This window comes from Danio rerio, chromosome 17 (genome assembly GCF_049306965.1).
Source record: "Danio rerio strain Tuebingen ecotype United States chromosome 17, GRCz12tu, whole genome shotgun sequence".
Classification (NCBI taxonomy): domain Eukaryota; kingdom Metazoa; phylum Chordata; class Actinopteri; order Cypriniformes; family Danionidae; genus Danio; species Danio rerio.
The window spans coordinates 40,048,429-40,065,935 of record NC_133192.1 but is presented as its reverse complement, the minus strand read 5'-3'; the positions used below and the strand labels follow the sequence as shown (position 1 = coordinate 40,065,935).

Genomic DNA, 17,507 nt, shown 5'->3' with positions numbered 1-17,507 from the left:
ATTTCATTTTGTTTACTGTCAAACTAAAATAAAAATAAAAACAAGGAAGGATTAACAACTGTAATTGTTACCACAACTAAAGGATTAACATTAACAATGTATACCCACACACACATAAATATTTATATATACAAATGACAACTTTTAAACTTTTTTAAACTTTTAAGAAATTTTATACATATTAGAGATTCTCTATCTTATGAGGCGTCCGGTGTGTATTTAAATATTATGATTGTTCCATATATGTTGTACTGTATAACCAGCTGGTCTCAGGCATGTAAATTATCTATAACACTGTTGCAATTATTATACAAGAGAGCACTTAAAATTCATAATAAAAAGCCTCGTTGTACCATCACTTATATATATATATATATATATAAAAACAGTATTGTTTTTAAAATTATTCACAATCTTTCTGCTCCATCAATATATATATATATTTTTAATTCCGCATTAGAGAAAACATAGCAATGACACGTTCTCTGATAAGAGAGGAATATATTGTCCCTAGATGTAAGACGTCTTTTGGTCAATCTTCTTTTATGTATAAAGCCACAAATCTATGGAATCCTCTCCCAACAGAAAAGTACAAATAATAAGATGTTTTCACGCCTGACTAGGAGGGGGTTTTGGTCAAATCAAATTTGTACACACGGAGTGATTTTTTTGACTTGTCAGTGTTTCAGTGTATATGTGATTATGCCTGTATGTTTTTAACTGACTTTTTATTTAATTGATTATTATTGCTTACATTTTTACCTGTACAGGTAAGGTGGACAATAACAATCTCACAGCCTACCACTATGCATCTTTTCTTTTTGAAGTTAATGTAATTATTGTTCATGTCCCTTTTAAATGAATAAATTCATTCAATATAATACCTAAATTATTTAGATATACCCTTCAAAAGTATTTAAAGTATTGAATTGTACAAAGATATACCAATAAAGTATTGTACAGTATGTTTTATATACAGTTGAAGTCAGAATTATTAGCTCTCTGTTTATTTTCTTCCGCAATTTCTGTTTAATGGAGGGAAGATTTTTTTCAACACATTTCAACATAATAGTTTTAATAACTCAGTTCTAATAATTTTCTCTTTGCCATGATGATAGGAAATAATATTTAGATACTAGATAATTTTCAAGACACTTTTATACAGCTTAAAGTAAAATTTAAAGGCTTACCTAGGTTAATTAGGTTAACTAGGCAGGTTAGGGTAATTAGGCAAGTTATTGTACACTGATCATTTTTTCTGTAGACAATGAAAAAAATATAGCTTAAAGGGGCTAATAACTTTGACCTTAAAATGTTTTTTTTTAATTATTATTTGCTTTTATTCTAGCCAAAATAAAAGAAATAAGACTTTCTCCAGAAGAAAAAAATATTATCAGACATACTGTGAACATTTTCTTGCTCTGTTAAACATCATTTGGGAAGTATTTAAAAAAGAAAACAAAATCAAAGCGCGCTAATAATTCTGACTTCAACTGTATAAAAATGCACAAACATACATAACAAGTATGCATTAATTTGATCAAATGTGAAAGACATTTACAATGTAAACTTACAATAAAGCACAACAGTTACTATTAATTCTGTTCAGTTACTAATAATTAATTCTATTTCACAATATCAATACTATTACTGTGTTTAAGATTAAACAAATGGCAAAATGGTGAGCATAAGAGACCTGAAGCACATTAATTATTTACTTATTTACTGTAAAAAAAAAAATATATATATATATATATTTATATATATATATAATCCCAATACCTTTAAACAATGATGCTTAATAGGAATTCGGGAAAAAATATTGTAAAATATTTTTAGAAAAAAAAAGTCAAATACATTATATTGCAGACAAATAGACGTAAAAAGCATTTAATGGTAACTACAAAAAGCATCAAGTTAATTTTATATTTTTAATGTAAAGGTATTGTTTTGCCAGCTCTTGGTAAACATGGTAAATATGACAATGTTTCATAAAAGAAAGAAAGAAAGAAAAAAAGAAAGACACTTAAAATAAAAAAATAAAAAATGTTTTATTCCTTGGTGAACTTAAACCTTTACCTTTAACAGCCTTACTAAAGCTTTATTGTAGATCACGCAACATTCATTTATGTACACATAAGAGGACTGATACAACCTGGCAGTAGACGGAGAGAAAATGAAACCGATCTCTCAGTCTCAGTTCTAGCAGACATTGATATTGAACACACGTGTGTCTCTCTCTCTCTCTCTCTCTCTCTCTCTCTCTCTCTCTCTCTCTCTCTCTCTCTCTCTCTCTCTCTCTCTCTCTCTCTCTCTCTCTCACTGAATGTGTGTGGACAGGGTGGACAGACTAGCGTGACAACTGCAAGTGAACTTCTGTCGTTTTATTGTGAAAACATGCCCCAGCAGTCAACAGAGATGTCCTCGGCTGATTTAGTTGGGGTGTAAATATTATCATTTGGGCGAACAGAGATGAGGCGATTAGCACTAGCGAATCTGACCACCACTCTAAAAACCTCTGACCCACAGCTAATGACTACAACACGGCTCATCGGATCTCCATCTCACCAGCATCAAGATGTGTCAGACAGTGGTGGACAGAGTACACAAATCTGCCATTTGAGTAAAAGTATACAGATGCACCAATAAAACACTACTCCAGTAAAAGTATAAAGTCCTCCTTTACAGTTTTACTCGAGTGAAAGAACAGAAGCCTTTGATTTTTAATTTATTAATAGTACTTGTTGAATAAATGAACATTTATTTGGCAAGAAAATTGTATTCCAAAAAAACTGTGAACTATACTAATAATTCACTACAATTCAACCGTGCAAACATGTGAAAATAACAAAATTATATCATATACTCTAGTGTATAACACAAACAAAAGCGATGCTTTTATTTGTGCTGACATATAAATTATACATATACTGTATATAGAAGTGATATAATGTTTAAAAAATGTGTTTACATCTAAGAATGCTATGTAACCATACTAACATTAAATCTATCAAGCACTTCAGCCGACAAAATTATGAATACTTGACATTAGTTTTTATTGTATACAGCTTTAAAATAAAACTTACCCATTAAGATCATTTTGTAAATTCAGTGACATGTTTTCTAGAGACTCAGCGAGTTGTTCAGCGAGTTGTTTAGTGAAGACTCACTTTGAATGGATAATTTGAAAAAGTGAGTTTTTTAGTGGAAACTCACTCTGAACAGATCATATGAATGAATGAGTCATTTAGTTGAACTCACTCTGAACACAATGTTTAAATGAGAGAGTTGTTTAGTAGAAACTTACTCTGAATGGATCAGTTGAATCAGTAAGTCATTTAGCAGAGACTTACTCTGAAAAGATCATATGAATGAGTGAGTCATTTAGTTGAACTAACTCTCAATGGATCATATGCATGAGTCATTTATTTGAACTTACTCTGAATGGATCATATGAATAAGTGAGTTGTTTAGTTGAACTCTGAACAGATCATATGAATGTGTGAGTAGCTTAGTTGAACTCACTCTAAACAGAATGTTTAAAAGAAAGAGTTGTTTAGTGGAGACTCACTCTGAATGGCTCAGTTGAATCAGTAAGTCATTTAGCAGAGACTTACTCTGAAAAGATTATATGAATGAGTGAGTCATTTAGTTGAACTAACTCTCAATGGATCATATGCATGAGTCATTTATTTGAACTTACTCTGAATGGATCATATGAATAAGTGAGTTGTTTAGTTGAACTCTGAACAGATCATATGAATGTGTGAGTAGCTTAGTTGAACTCACTCTAAACAGAATGTTTAAAAGAAAGAGTTGTTTAGTGGAGACTCACTCTGAATGGCTCAGTTGAATCAGTAAGTCATTTAGCAGAGACTTACTCTGAAAAGATTATATGAATGAGTGAGTCATTTAGTTTAACGCACTCTGAACTGATCATTTGAATAAGTGAGTTGTTTAGTTGAACTCATTCTGAACAGATTACATGAATGACTGAGTTGTTTAGTTGAACTCACTCTAAACAGAATGTTTAAAAGAAAGAGTTGTTTAGTGGAGACTCACTCTGAATGGCTCAGTTGAATCAGTAAGTCATTTAGCAGAGACTTACTCTGAAAAGATTATATGAATGAGTGAGTCATTTAGTTGAACTAACTCTCAATGGATCATATGCATGAGTCATTTATTTGAACTTACTCTGAATGGATCATATGAATAAGTGAGTCGTTTAGTTGAAATCACTCTGAACAGATCATATGAATGAGTGAGTCATTTATTTGAACTAACTCTCAATGGATCATATGCATGAGTCATTTAGTTTAACGCACTCTGAACTGATCATTTGAATAAGTGAATTGTTTAGTTGAACTCATTCTGAACAGATCACATGAATGACTGAGTTGTTTAGTTGAAATCACTCTGAACAGATCACATGAAAGAGTGAGTTGTTTAGTAGAGAGAGACTCACTCTGAATAGATCATATGAATAAGTGAGTTGTGTAGTTGAAATCACTCTGAACAGATCATACAAATTAGTGAGTTGTTTAGAAGAGACTCACTCTAAAAAGATCATAAGAATGAGTGAGTCATTTAGTTGAACTCATTTTGACCAATCATATGAATAAGTGAGTTGTTTAGTCGAGACTCACTCTGAATGGATCATTTGAATGAGCGAGTTGTTTAACAGAGAATCACTCTGATTAGATCTGTTGAATCAGTGAGTCGTTTAGTGGAGACTCACTCTGAACAGATTATTTCAATGAGCGAGTTGTTTAATGAAGAATCACTCTGAACGGATCATTTGATTAAGCTGGTCATTTAGTGGAGACTGACTCTGAACAGATCATATGAATGAGTGAGTCATTAATTGAACTTATTCTGACCAATCATATAAATGAGTGAGTTGTTTAGTGGAGACTCACTCTGAATGGATCATTTGAATGAGCGAGTTGTTTAACAGAGAGTCACTCTGAATAGATCTGTTGAATCAGTGAGTCGTTTAGTGGAGACTCACTCTGAACAGATTATTTCAATGAGCAAGTTGTTTAATGAAAATCACTCTGAACGGATCATTTGATTAAGCTGGTCATTTAGTGGAGACTGACTCTGAACAGATCATATGAATCAGTGAGTCATTTAGTTGAACTCACTCTGAACAGATCATATGAATGAGTGATTCATTTAGTTGAACTCATTCTGACCAATCATATAAATGAGTGAGTTGTTTAGTGGAGACTTACTCTGAATGGATCATTTGAATCAGCGAGTTGTTTAGTGGAGACTCACTCAAAACAGTTCATTTCAATGAGCGAGTTGTTTAGTGAAGAATCACTCTGAACGGATCATTCGAATAAGCTAGTCATTTAGCTGAGACGGACTCAGAACAGAAAGCTTCCTTTTAAATTCCTTTCAAAGGAATTTGAAACTCTCAATACTCAGATAAAGATACAGAATATGTCTTTAAAGGGAGAGTCTCGAATTAAGCATCAGTCATTTTTTCATACCATTTTTGTGGTATTTTTTGGTTCCTACAATGAATGTCAATGGCTGCTGATTTTCAACACTGCCCAGAATATCTTGTTAGGTGCTCAGCTGAAGAAAGAAATGAATAAAATTATATGTTTTTTAACTGTGAGTAAGTGATTCATTTTCATGAACTATCCTTTAATTAAAAATAATGTTTCTGTCCACCACTGAGACATCACAAGCCTCACTTCTCAGGTCAGTCACTAAAAAAGTGTGTTTGAGCACCGCATTAGGCTTTTGTTTGTCCGAAAAAAGGAAGCCCCCTCTCCTGTGGCGCATGCAAACGCCAGCCGCATGTTTCCTGGGTGTGGTCAGTCTAAGAAACATCAGGTGGTGAGATAAAGCTCCAATTTGTTACACACGCACTTAAGACCCCATTTGACTACGGCTGGTTTGACTATGCCTGAATGCCAATTTGACTCTAAATGTAAGCACGCAGTTGGCCCTCATAAGCAAATGCTCACACATTTAGGTACGTGTGGGTCCAGCTGCTGGAGTTTGTATAGGTGTGATTTGTCTTTGATTTGCATCAAACCCCATTTCTCCCATTCAGCTGATCGCCACATCCTTCGACATGACAAAAGGAGAGGAAGGAAATGATACATTAGCCAAATCGGATAATGGGGTGAAATGTTTGATCCCTGTTAGGGGACTGATTGTCAGTCAATCACTAGGCTTGATGTGGAAAAGTCTATGGATTATGTTCATATTTGTTTTATCTAATGTGTACAGTTGTATCGGTATATATGGTGGCTCAGGTGACTTTGAGCTCTTCCTGTCTCATCCCTTGTCAACAAGCTGAATGCTTGATCTGCAAATATTGCCATTTGCCTCATGAATGTTTAACCTTGACATTGGTTTTGGGTGACACAACAACTCCAGGCTCGTAAATCAAGGAGTGAGGAGACGTTTCTTGTGGTTTGAGCTTTGAAGTCACATTTGTATTGACAGACAAAGTAAATTAGCTAATCGCCTCCTCTGATTACAGAAAAGTAACACAGAGACTGATTTGATTATTCCAATTTATGATGGAATTATATGGAATTATGAGGAATTTAAAAGAAGAACTGCATTTATAATGAATTCATATACTTTTAAAATTAAGGGGAACTATTAAATATTTGTGCTGCTTTCAAATGATCAATTGTGTCAGGTAAACAATAAAGTATCAATAAAAATGTTGTTAGCATGTGGCTTATTTAAGGGTGAGCTATAAAATATACATAGAGGTCTGTGCCAACCATATACATACACATAAGAAAAATCTATGTAATGTAAATGAAAATAATGTCCCTTTTTTGGACATTTATAACCAAATAACGGTTTAACCAATAAGCGAGGTTAAGCGGCCACTTTGGGCCCCAAGAAATATGGTGGAGTTCTATTAATATCTAGAAGTATAAATATATCTATATCACATTGTTTTCTACCATATTTTGTATGGTGAGAGTTAAACAAATACGATTTTAACATAATTAAATATTATTAAAAATTAAAAATAATATATTATCATTGTTTTGTCAGTTGGCATTTCTGTGTGGAGTTTGTATGTTTTCCCCGTGTTCGCGGGGGTTTCCTCTGGGTGCTCCAGATTTTCCCACATGTGATACAAGTGAATTGAATAAACTAAATTGGCCATAGCGTATATGTGTGAATGCAAGAGTGTATGGGTGTTTTCCAGTGTTGTGTTGGGGCTGGAAGGGCATCTGCTGGGTAAAACATATGCTGGAAAAGTTGGTGGTTCATTCTGCTGTGGCGATCCCTGATTAAATAAGGGACTAAGCCGAAAAGAAAATGAATGAACTACCTGTTTTCTACCATATTTTGTGAGAGTTAAACGAGTACTATATTAACGTAATTAAATATTACTTATTATACAATCAAGTATAATATTATTATAATAATGTAATGCTGTGTAGTTATAATAATATTACAAAGTAAAATTTCATGGAGCGGTCAATCAGTCAAATTCATAAAAAAACATATTTAATATTTTTAGTTGCAAATTAATTTTAAGAAAACAAATCATTTAAAATGCAGAGATTGCAATCATTTAACAGAAGATTGGGTGATATTAAAAATACAGCAACAGAATAATAGATTACACAAATAAATGTTATTATTAGTCTATTTAGAGTATTACGCAGACATTTTTCCCACTCTGTATTGAAAAGCATTAAAATAAGATAAAATCTATAACTTAAAAGGAATAAATGAAATTAAAATAAAAATGTTTATTATATAAACATTTAAGGAAGTTTTATTTATTGTATTTAAAAATCACATAATTAATAGTCAATTAAATAATTAAACAGTCAATTAAAATTTTAATAAAATTAAATTAAACTAATGTTTCCCAATATTGGTTTGAAGTTTGAAGGGCTTCCGCTGTGTAACCCCTGATTAATAAAGGGACTAAAATAAAATAAAATAAAATAAAATAAAATAAAATAAGATTAAATTAAATTAAATTAAATTAATTAAACTAAATTAAGTCTCTTAGTACTGGGTTACAGCTGGAAGGGCATCTGCTGTGCAAAATATATGCTGGATAAGTTGGCGGTTCATTGCACTTTGGCGACCCCCCATTGCCATGAATAAATTAAACAAACTTAAATTATCAAAATATTTTGCTCTGCTTTATAGAAAATAAAATTGTTTTATTAACGCAAAAATACCTGTAAACATTTGATCAATAGTAAAACTTTTACTTTGTCCACTTACGTGAAGCTCAACCACTCAAGAAATAGCTCGACAAACTGCAACATCATGTGAACTAATCATGCACAGTTAAACCATTTATTTGTGCAATCTAAAACTATTAGTACTTTCTATGACGATTCACACAGGCTACATCATGACGCAAGTAACTTACTTAGCATTTCTCAGAGCCACAGACTGAACCCAGCTTTGAACTAATTGGTGTGTGGAAGCCAAAGGGCTCGGGTTTCTACCGCACAGAGGGGCGAGCTGAAGCAAAATATGGACTGAGAGTGAAAGTGCAATCCTGGCCCATACAGCAACAGCGTGTTTATTTTCAATAATAATTTCACAACAATAACTCCCGCCACCATTTGTGTAAATTAAAACTAAGTGGTTCAGCCTGGGGCAGACCTTGCTACCGGCTACTGTGTGGTGATTCCAGCCACAGCACAAACACACGGAGGGTGATAATTGGTTAGGAAGAAAAGAAGCACCATAATCTGTAGGGAAGGCCTGTGGGATGCAGCCGATGACAGCTTGTGGAGAGAGAAAGTACCATAGAGAAATTACTGAAGGAACCAGACTCTTTCACTGCAAACTCATCTAGTTAAGAGTGACATACTTCTAGACAAAAACACTTGTATTGATCTTGTTTTAAGAATAAAATACTATGCAGGGTCACATTTTGTGAGAATATTATGAACGTTTTAAGACTGTTTGCTTTTTTTTAGTGTTAGTGAAGTATTGTAAATGTAAATTTAGCTTAATTATAATCACAGACATAATTTAAGACCAGTGTTGTATTCTAAGGCTTTATTTTATTGTAATAACTTGCTTAAGTTTGCCCAAAAAGGCTTAATTACAGTCTTATTTTAGCTGTAGTAACTTACTTTACGTGATAGTTCACTCCTAAATAAAAAGGTTGTTATAATTCAGTCACCCTTTACTTGTTTCAGACCTTTACGAGTGTCTTTCTTCTGTTACAAAATAAGATATTTTGAAGAATGCTGAAAACCAGTAACCACTGAATAACAAAGTGTTTATTTTTCCCATTATGGAAGTCAATGGTTACAGGTTTTCAGCAATCTTCAAAATAGCGTCCTTTTTGTTCAACAAAAGAAAGAAACTTTGGAACCACATGGGAGTGAATAAATACGGAGTAAATTTTCATTTTGGGTAAATTATTAATTTAATAATTAGTAAAAACTGAATATATTTTTATTTTCAACATACGCAAATAATAAATGTTATTGTATAATAAATATATATGTTGTGTTATTCTTATATCCACTGTGTATTGGAATGCACTCAAATAAAATAAAGTCCAAAATTGAAATGGAATAAATTAAAATCATGTTAATGATCAAAAATGTAAGAATAAAAACAAATAAATAAATAGAAATGTCATAATTCACTCACCCTTTAATTAAGTCAGACCTTTATGGGTTTCTTTCTTCTGCTGAATACAAACTAAAATATTTTGAAGGATGCTGAAAACCAGTAACCATCGTGTTTGTTTTTCCAACTATGGAAGTCAATGGTTACTGGTTTTTAGCATTCTTTAAAATATCTTCCTTTGTGTTTCAAAGTAAAAAAAAACTTTGAAACCACTTGGGGGTGAGTAAATATTGATTAAAATTTAATTTAGGGTAAATTACCTTTTTAAGGTTGCTTATTAAGTCTCTTTTTGGACATTAACAGGAAACACACTGTATCTGAACATTTCTGTTAGGGAAATGGTTGTCTAGCAGCCATAAACCTAAAATAATCCACTATAAGAATTTTGTTAATTTAATAAATAGTAAAAAAAAAAAAAAAAAACATATAATAAATAATATATGTTATTGTATAAAATATATATGTTAAGATAATCTTATATCCACTGAATATTTAAATTCACTCAAATAACATAAAATCCCAATTTAAATGGAATAAAAATAAAATCATGTTAACAATATAAAAAGTTAAGAATAAAAATAAATAAATAAAAAGGTTGTTATAATTCACTCACCCTTTACTTGTTTCAGACCTTTATGAGTGTCTTTCTTCACTTGAATACAAAATAAGATGTTTTGAAGAATGCTGAAAACCAGTAACCATTGAATTCCAAAGTGTCTGTTTCAATGGTTACAGGTTTTCAGCATTCTTTAAAATATCTTCCATTGTGTTCAACAAAAGAAAGAAACTTTGGAACTACAGTACTTGGGGGTGAGTAAATACTGAGTAATGTTTCATTTTGAGCAAATTATCTGTTTGAGGTTTCTTATTAAGTCCCTTTTTTGGACATTTACAGGAACATCCTGTACATTCATAAAACATTTCTGTTTGGAAAATGGTTGTCTAGTAGCCATAAACCTAAAATAACCTGAATTTATTTAATTTAATAATTAGTAAAAACAAAATGAATATATATATTTTTTCAACACACATAAATAATATGTTATTGTATAAAATATATATTATGTTAATGTTATATCCACTGCATATTGGAATGCACTCAAACAAAATAAAACTAAAAATTTAAATGGAATAAATTACAATCATGTTAACTATATAAAATTTAAGAATAAAAATAAATAGATAAAAATGTTGTTATAATTTACACACTCTTTACTTGCTTCTGACCTTTATATATACAAAATTATATAATATATATTGAAGAATGCTGAAAACCAGCATTGTTTTTAGCATTTTTTTTTTAATATCTTCCTTTGTGTTCACCAAAAGAAAGAAACACTGGAACCATTTGGGGGTGAGTAAATACTGATTTTCTAATTAATATTTTGTAACATTTTGAGGGAACTATCTGTTTGTGTTTGCTCATTTTAAAATGCTCACTTTGTTCTTTATATTTTGAGAAGCAACAAGTAATACTTTTGCATTGTAACTACTGTCAAGTCTTAATCTGAATAAACCTTGTAGACACTATATGTACAATAATCTTGTTTTATGTCTAAATGCTTTGGCTCATTTTAAGAATGGAAATTCATGAATTAAGAGAAGTTTTCCTGTTCAGTAACTAGTTTTTAGACCCTTCAAGCTAAATAAGAAATTCAAACAGTTAAAAAAATTATTAACCAGCCAGTTTTAAGACTAAATGCACTGCTTGCATTAAATACTTATTTTAAGAAATATATGCCTTTACTTAAGCCTAGGTAGGTTTTCTTATTTCAACAAAATCTGACCAAGTATAATTATCTTACAGCACTGGCAGATAAATTGACCTGTTTCTAGTCTACATCTTCTTAAATCATTCATTTATTTCTTGTATTTGCGGTAATTTTATTTTGCTGTGTTGTGTCAGTGTAACCCGGGGCCACACGCAAGTATATTCACACCTTGCTGCGGATCGGCTTTAGATCCACTGTAAACCTGTCATCAAACAGAGCTTTCTTTCAAGTCTGCACCCTGTCTAGGATCAGACACGCGCCTCATGTTGTGTATCGGAGGGAGGTGAGGGAAAACTGAGAGGAAAGCTAATCATTGAGGGATAGAAAGAAAACGAGGATGAATAAATCTCTGCCTTGAGCACATTATTTCATGTGTGTGAATGCCTATGAGTAGTTAGCATGATGCATGTTGAGCTAGCCGTTGGCTAATACATAATATAAGCCTATAACTTTAGAGACAAACTGCATATTCCAGTGAAGGTGGGTTTAAAATGTATTTGTACACAGGGTTTATTGTTTTGCAAAGCTCCAGATATTTCCTGTCACTACCATGCATACAGCATGTGCCTGTGCCTAGTTTACACAAAATACATACTGAAAATATAAATAACATGCATTGAAAGAAACATCACAAACCATAAGTGACATGCACACTTGCAGCATACATTAAACGTAAGTTAAGTTACAAATAAAGTTACAATTTAAAATAAAAGCTTTAAAAACAATACTAAACTGTACACAGCATAAAGCAGTTTTAAAACACTATTTTTGTCAGTTATTTTCACATTAAATGTTAAATAAGGCAGAACTCATTTATGAATATTTACATTTATGAAGTCAATGGCATCAAAAAGTGACATTTCTATGATATGGAAATGCAATCAAGGGCGTAAAATTGGCATGGACAAGTGGACATGTACCCACCAATATCCACCAATTACTGAAATGTCCCAAACAATAATTTAATTGACTTCATAATAACATTTTGCTCCATCAACCCTAAGTAACCTACCAGTTCACAAAGGGTTAAAGTCAAGTTTGCTATGAGTTAAATACAATGCTATTAATCAAGGCTGTGCAATTATTTGAAATTCAGTTTCGATTATGGTCTCTATGATTAAGAAAAACAATAATCGGGATATTGCCTAGTGATAGGTTGCAGCAGGAAGGGCATCCGCTGCGTAAAACATATGCTGGATAAGTTGGCGGTTCATTCCGCTGTGGCGACCTCAGATTAATAAAGGGACTAAGCCGAAAAGAAAATGAATGAATGAATGAATAATCGGGATACAACAGTTCAATTTTCAAGTTCACCCACCTCTCCAAATTTCTCTATATTCATACCTCCTCAAAGCCAGATTGCAGTAAAATCATATAAATTGACATGTAATGCGATTCATTAATTGTTATTTGTACTATTACATGTAAGTGTTTATTTTATATTATTAAGTACTTTTAAAGGCTTAATAAGCATTGAGCCATGCATGTACTCTAGGGATGTACGTCGCCACCAATGTCAAGAGCTAATCTATGTCCTTGAACACAATACAAGATAACACAAAACAATACAGACAGAGAAATATAATATAACTTTATTTTACAGTACTTGCTTATTTTTCTTATATAAAGGAATTGTTCACCCAAAAAAAAAAAATTAAACATTTATTTATTCTCCACTTGTCCCAAACCTGCCAAGATTTTTTCTTCTGTTGAACACAAAAGAAGAATGCTGGAGAAAAAACTTCCATAGTATTTTTTGTTTTGTTGTTGTTGATTTTACATTCCTCAGACTATCTTGTTTTGTATTCAACAGAAAAAAGAAATTCATGGTTTGGATCCACTTAAATGTGAGTAAATGATAATGAAATGTTCATTTTTGGTGGACTATCGCTTTTTTTAAAATACTGGGTTAAGTAAGGCTTATGGATATGGACTACCCAGTTTATGTATTAACTCTGATAGGTACACTCTTAAAAACTAAAGGTACAGAAGCTGTCACTGGGGTGGTACCTTTTCAAAAGGTACACATTTGTACTTAAAGGGTGCATATTGGTACCTCAAACATATATATTAATACCTGAAATTTTAAGGGTAACACTTTTGTACTTTTTAAGTACCAATATGTACCCTTGAGGTATTAATATGGACCATTTAGGTACAAATTTGTACCTTTTGAAAAGGTACCACCCCAGTGACAGCTCGCGTACCTTTATTTCTGATAGTGTATGTAGTGTGTACATTGTAAATAAAGGGCTACCAACTCACCCTTCAGTGCGAAATATAGTTCTGAAACAGTCTCCAAGGCCTTTATAGCTATTTGGGTCACTCTTCCATCGTTGTATTTGAAACCTGAAAGACAAAACAAAGACAAAGAAAAAGTCAACTGGTCAACCACAAAATTGCATTTGGAAAAAAATATACACACATTTATTAAATTAAGAAATTAATATACTTTTTTCATGGATGGCACATGATTGATTTATAATAAGAGTCATTGAAATAAATAAGATAAACATAAACAAACAAGATCTTTGTAAACCAGAAGTCATAATTTATGTGTACTATGGCTACACATTAAATTTGGGAAATGAGCCAAATAATTGTCCAAAATAATGTCCAGGTAAAATAACAATGATTAAAAATTCATAAATTCTGGAAAACATCACTTCTGCACACATTATGTTCAGCATTCCTCCGCTTAGATGACTAAGAGATCATAGAGCATGACCACCATATGCTATCAATTATCTGTGTGCAGAAAATGTGGGACACTGGTTAATCTGCGCAAAGTGCCGACACAAGTCATACTTGAGTCCAGACTCCTGCTTTCACCTTCTGTTCTTTCCGAGGCAGCACAGACTTTCTCGGTCCCTTTAGCACAGTGGAGAACTCAAACATTTACTTGACCCATCCTTACCAATTAGCTTTGCTTCTCCAATAGCCACAGACCTTGAAGCTGCTAACTTTGTCGCCTACATGCTAGTAACCTCCTAGTAACAGTTCTGAAGTTCTGTGTAAATGTTTTAATACGATACAAATGGTCAAGATGTGTTTTTGTAGCAACAAGCATGCTAGTAACTCCCTAATAAAGAGCAAACTGAACCATGTAAATGTTTAACGTGGAACTAGCGCTGAGCGTGAGCTTGGGGAAAAGGATTTACTGCTTTACCGCCGCCCCCCAACACCACCAACATGGTTCATGAAATACAGACATTTTAGCACAAAGAAATGAACAAAAGCAACATTAGGACCTTTGGTACTTTGACAACACATGGTATGATCTGTTTACAGGCTGACATGCCATGATAATTTACAGCGGTTTAGGCTGGGTATCTTTTGGGCACTATAGTAACGATAAATAAATCAACCTTTGCCCTCAAAGTGTAAAAAGATGAACTCAGACCAAACTGAGAAGACACAGAAAGAGAAAGATTCTCCTCATATGGCTTTGACTGCCAGGTCAATAGGTCAGCAGTAAGTCATCCAGGCGGGTGCCTGATGGGGCCATAAAAGTGCCCTGGTTCAATCGGATGAGGGGGTTTACCGAGGTGAGCAGCCTTTCATATCGGCAACAGATTAACATCTTAGAGGGGTGTCCCCAGCATCCAATTTTGTAGATTCCCAAATAGCTTGTAACTTGTGCCTAAGAACCAGTTAAAAAAGCATCATAAACGAACGTCCAACACCATATTAAAGAGAAAGAAGAAAAGAGGGACTCTGAAACAGCAGGCAGTCAAGTGAGTGGGAATGTAGGGATGGGGCATGCAAAAGCATGGGGCAACGAACCAAAAGATTTAAGACCAGTGGAGCTTGTAAACAAATTCAAATCGGACTTAATTAAAGACACATGAGAGGAAGGTCAAGGAATGAAGACAGCTTTGTCCCACAGATGCCCAAGTTTCCATTTTTGGATGGCCCAACCCATGCGAGCCCAGAGGTGGCAGGGCTACGGTTCACGTTCAGCCGCCTGACTCCGCTGTTGACCTTGGGGTCACCTCATTTCCTCATGCCCCTTGCCTACCCTGCCATAAATGCTCTGGACCAAACGTCATGGCCCGGGGAGTGGAAGATAATAAGGAAGATTTGGCAACAGAAGATGCCTCTGGACTCTCAGAAAGTGTCACCAGGTCTTCTCTGCTGAATGCCAAATGAGCTGTAGATACTGTGGACAGTTTTGTCTTTGCATGAATTCTCTGCCCAGAAGAAGAGGTATATCCAAATTTGAAGACAGAAATTGACAGTTCAGAGACTCCAGTAAAAAAGAGTTGATGGCTGATTCAATCGACCTTGCAGTCAAGCTCCTGGTTGTAAAGTCAACAAACAGAGGAACTGTGAAAAGCCCAGGGGCTTTGTTAAAGATCCAGCTCTCAGAATCCCTCTCAAAGTAAACCCAAAAAGAAAAGATATACTTGCGGGTGATGATATCTGTGAGTTCATCAAAAACCTTCAATGACCTTCTGTACTGTTTTTATAGGACCAGAGCGTCATCATGGATAGCCAGGTGAAGGTGAAGGTAAGGCCAACATGGAGCCTCTGTGGTTGAAATAAGCACCAGGGGTAAATAACCCAACCATCTCCACCTGACCCCAAACTCCCTGTAAAATGCGAACTTTGAGCACTCTGACAGGAAGGTAAATGAGAGAATAAAGAGCAGGAGAACACCTTCTCTTTGTATTTTTATAGACAGGAGTGAAGTGTTCTAGGGCCTTGTCCCTTTTCAGACCCTGTATGTAATAGGCCAGCACTGGGTCCGACAGGGGGGGCTGTGACCTGCTGGAAGACAAGCTTGATGGGTTGAGGCCTAATAATGATGGTGTTAAAAAAAGCCCTTTGGGAAGGGCGGGAGGTTACTGGGTTGATCAAAAGAATTGAGTTGATGGGTTTGCCTTTAAAGGGGCAGGCTAAACTTTTAAAATGGTCTCTTAAATTTGCCTTGTTAAATGAAGGGGTATTCCCCCAAAGAATAGAGCGTGGAGCGGGAACTGCATTATTTCATTTATGAACATCAATCATGATAAACAAGGTCTCATGAATGGAAAACCATCCGGCAAATGTGCCATTTATAACTTTAGCAGGAATTACTTTTTCATTTTTACCACGGCGTTACTTTAGCTGTCACAGGAAAATGTATCAACGGTTGGCATTTATTATTGGCAGTCTATGTTTCAAGTCTGGTACCATGATAACTAAATATTGTGTAGTATGCATAAAAAAAACTTCTGGCAAATGATTACACATTCAATTTTATTGTAATTTGTAGCAATATATTTGCCTCAATCGCTCCATCCATAAACCATTTCTCAACTAAATTGAGTTATTTACCAGTGTTTTTTGGGCAAGGTATTTATCGATTTCAATTATTCATTAGCCATGTTAATATGTTTTTCATTTGCTGCCTCTGAACCAACAACACTTTCATCAAGAGCTGAAATGAAAGTAAAATTAGAAAAAGCGAAAGAAGCATGTGAGCGAGGTTTCTTTTACACACAATCAGCGGCGCATAAGAGAATCCAGAAGGCAGCATTAAAAGGAAATCTATTTTTTACAGCCAGACAGTTAATTTTAATGAGCAGGATCATAAAGATGGCAGACGTCCATTGCAATGGTACATGAGGTTAAACCTCTCTAACCTAAATGCTCCAATATGGCAGATGCCGACATCCAATCAAACTTAGAGCAGCGAGGACCAATCGACTGTCTGTGATCATGATACCCATGAACAGCAAAATGATGTGGTGCAACTGCATTAATCGGACTGAACACAAGCAAAACACCATTGATACTTGAACAGCGTGGTGAAAATAGACATAAAACCAATGAAATGCAATGCCTCTAGAAACCACAGGGAAAAGTAAAAGCATCTTGATTCACAGCAGACATACATAGCTGCCGTCCTCTGTTCTTCTGGCTTTGCAGGTTAATACCGCTGGGCCTGTGGCTGGAGGTGGCCTATAAAGCTGAGCCTTTGGAGGGAAGGAGATAAAGCCAAAGATGGAAGATGGGGCAAAAGGGAAGTGATAAAGTCATGGCGCTTGTGACACCACATGCTTCTAGGTCTTGGTCTGGGTTAGGACAGCTTGGGTTTCAGCGGCACCACAGGCCAACAGGACC

At 34.1% G+C, this 17,507-nt stretch overlaps 1 protein-coding gene across 2 annotated transcripts in view; it reads right to left on the bottom strand.

The window, feature by feature from the left end:
* The window catches only part of slc25a21 (solute carrier family 25 member 21), a 203,162-nt gene that overhangs the window by 35,350 nt on the left and 150,305 nt on the right, over nucleotides 1-17,507 (bottom strand). For both annotated transcript variants that reach the window (NM_001076632.1, XM_068214456.2), the window contains 1 exon segment: nucleotides 13,662-13,745. In NM_001076632.1, the coding sequence (NP_001070100.1) occupies nucleotides 13,662-13,745 (84 nt within the window).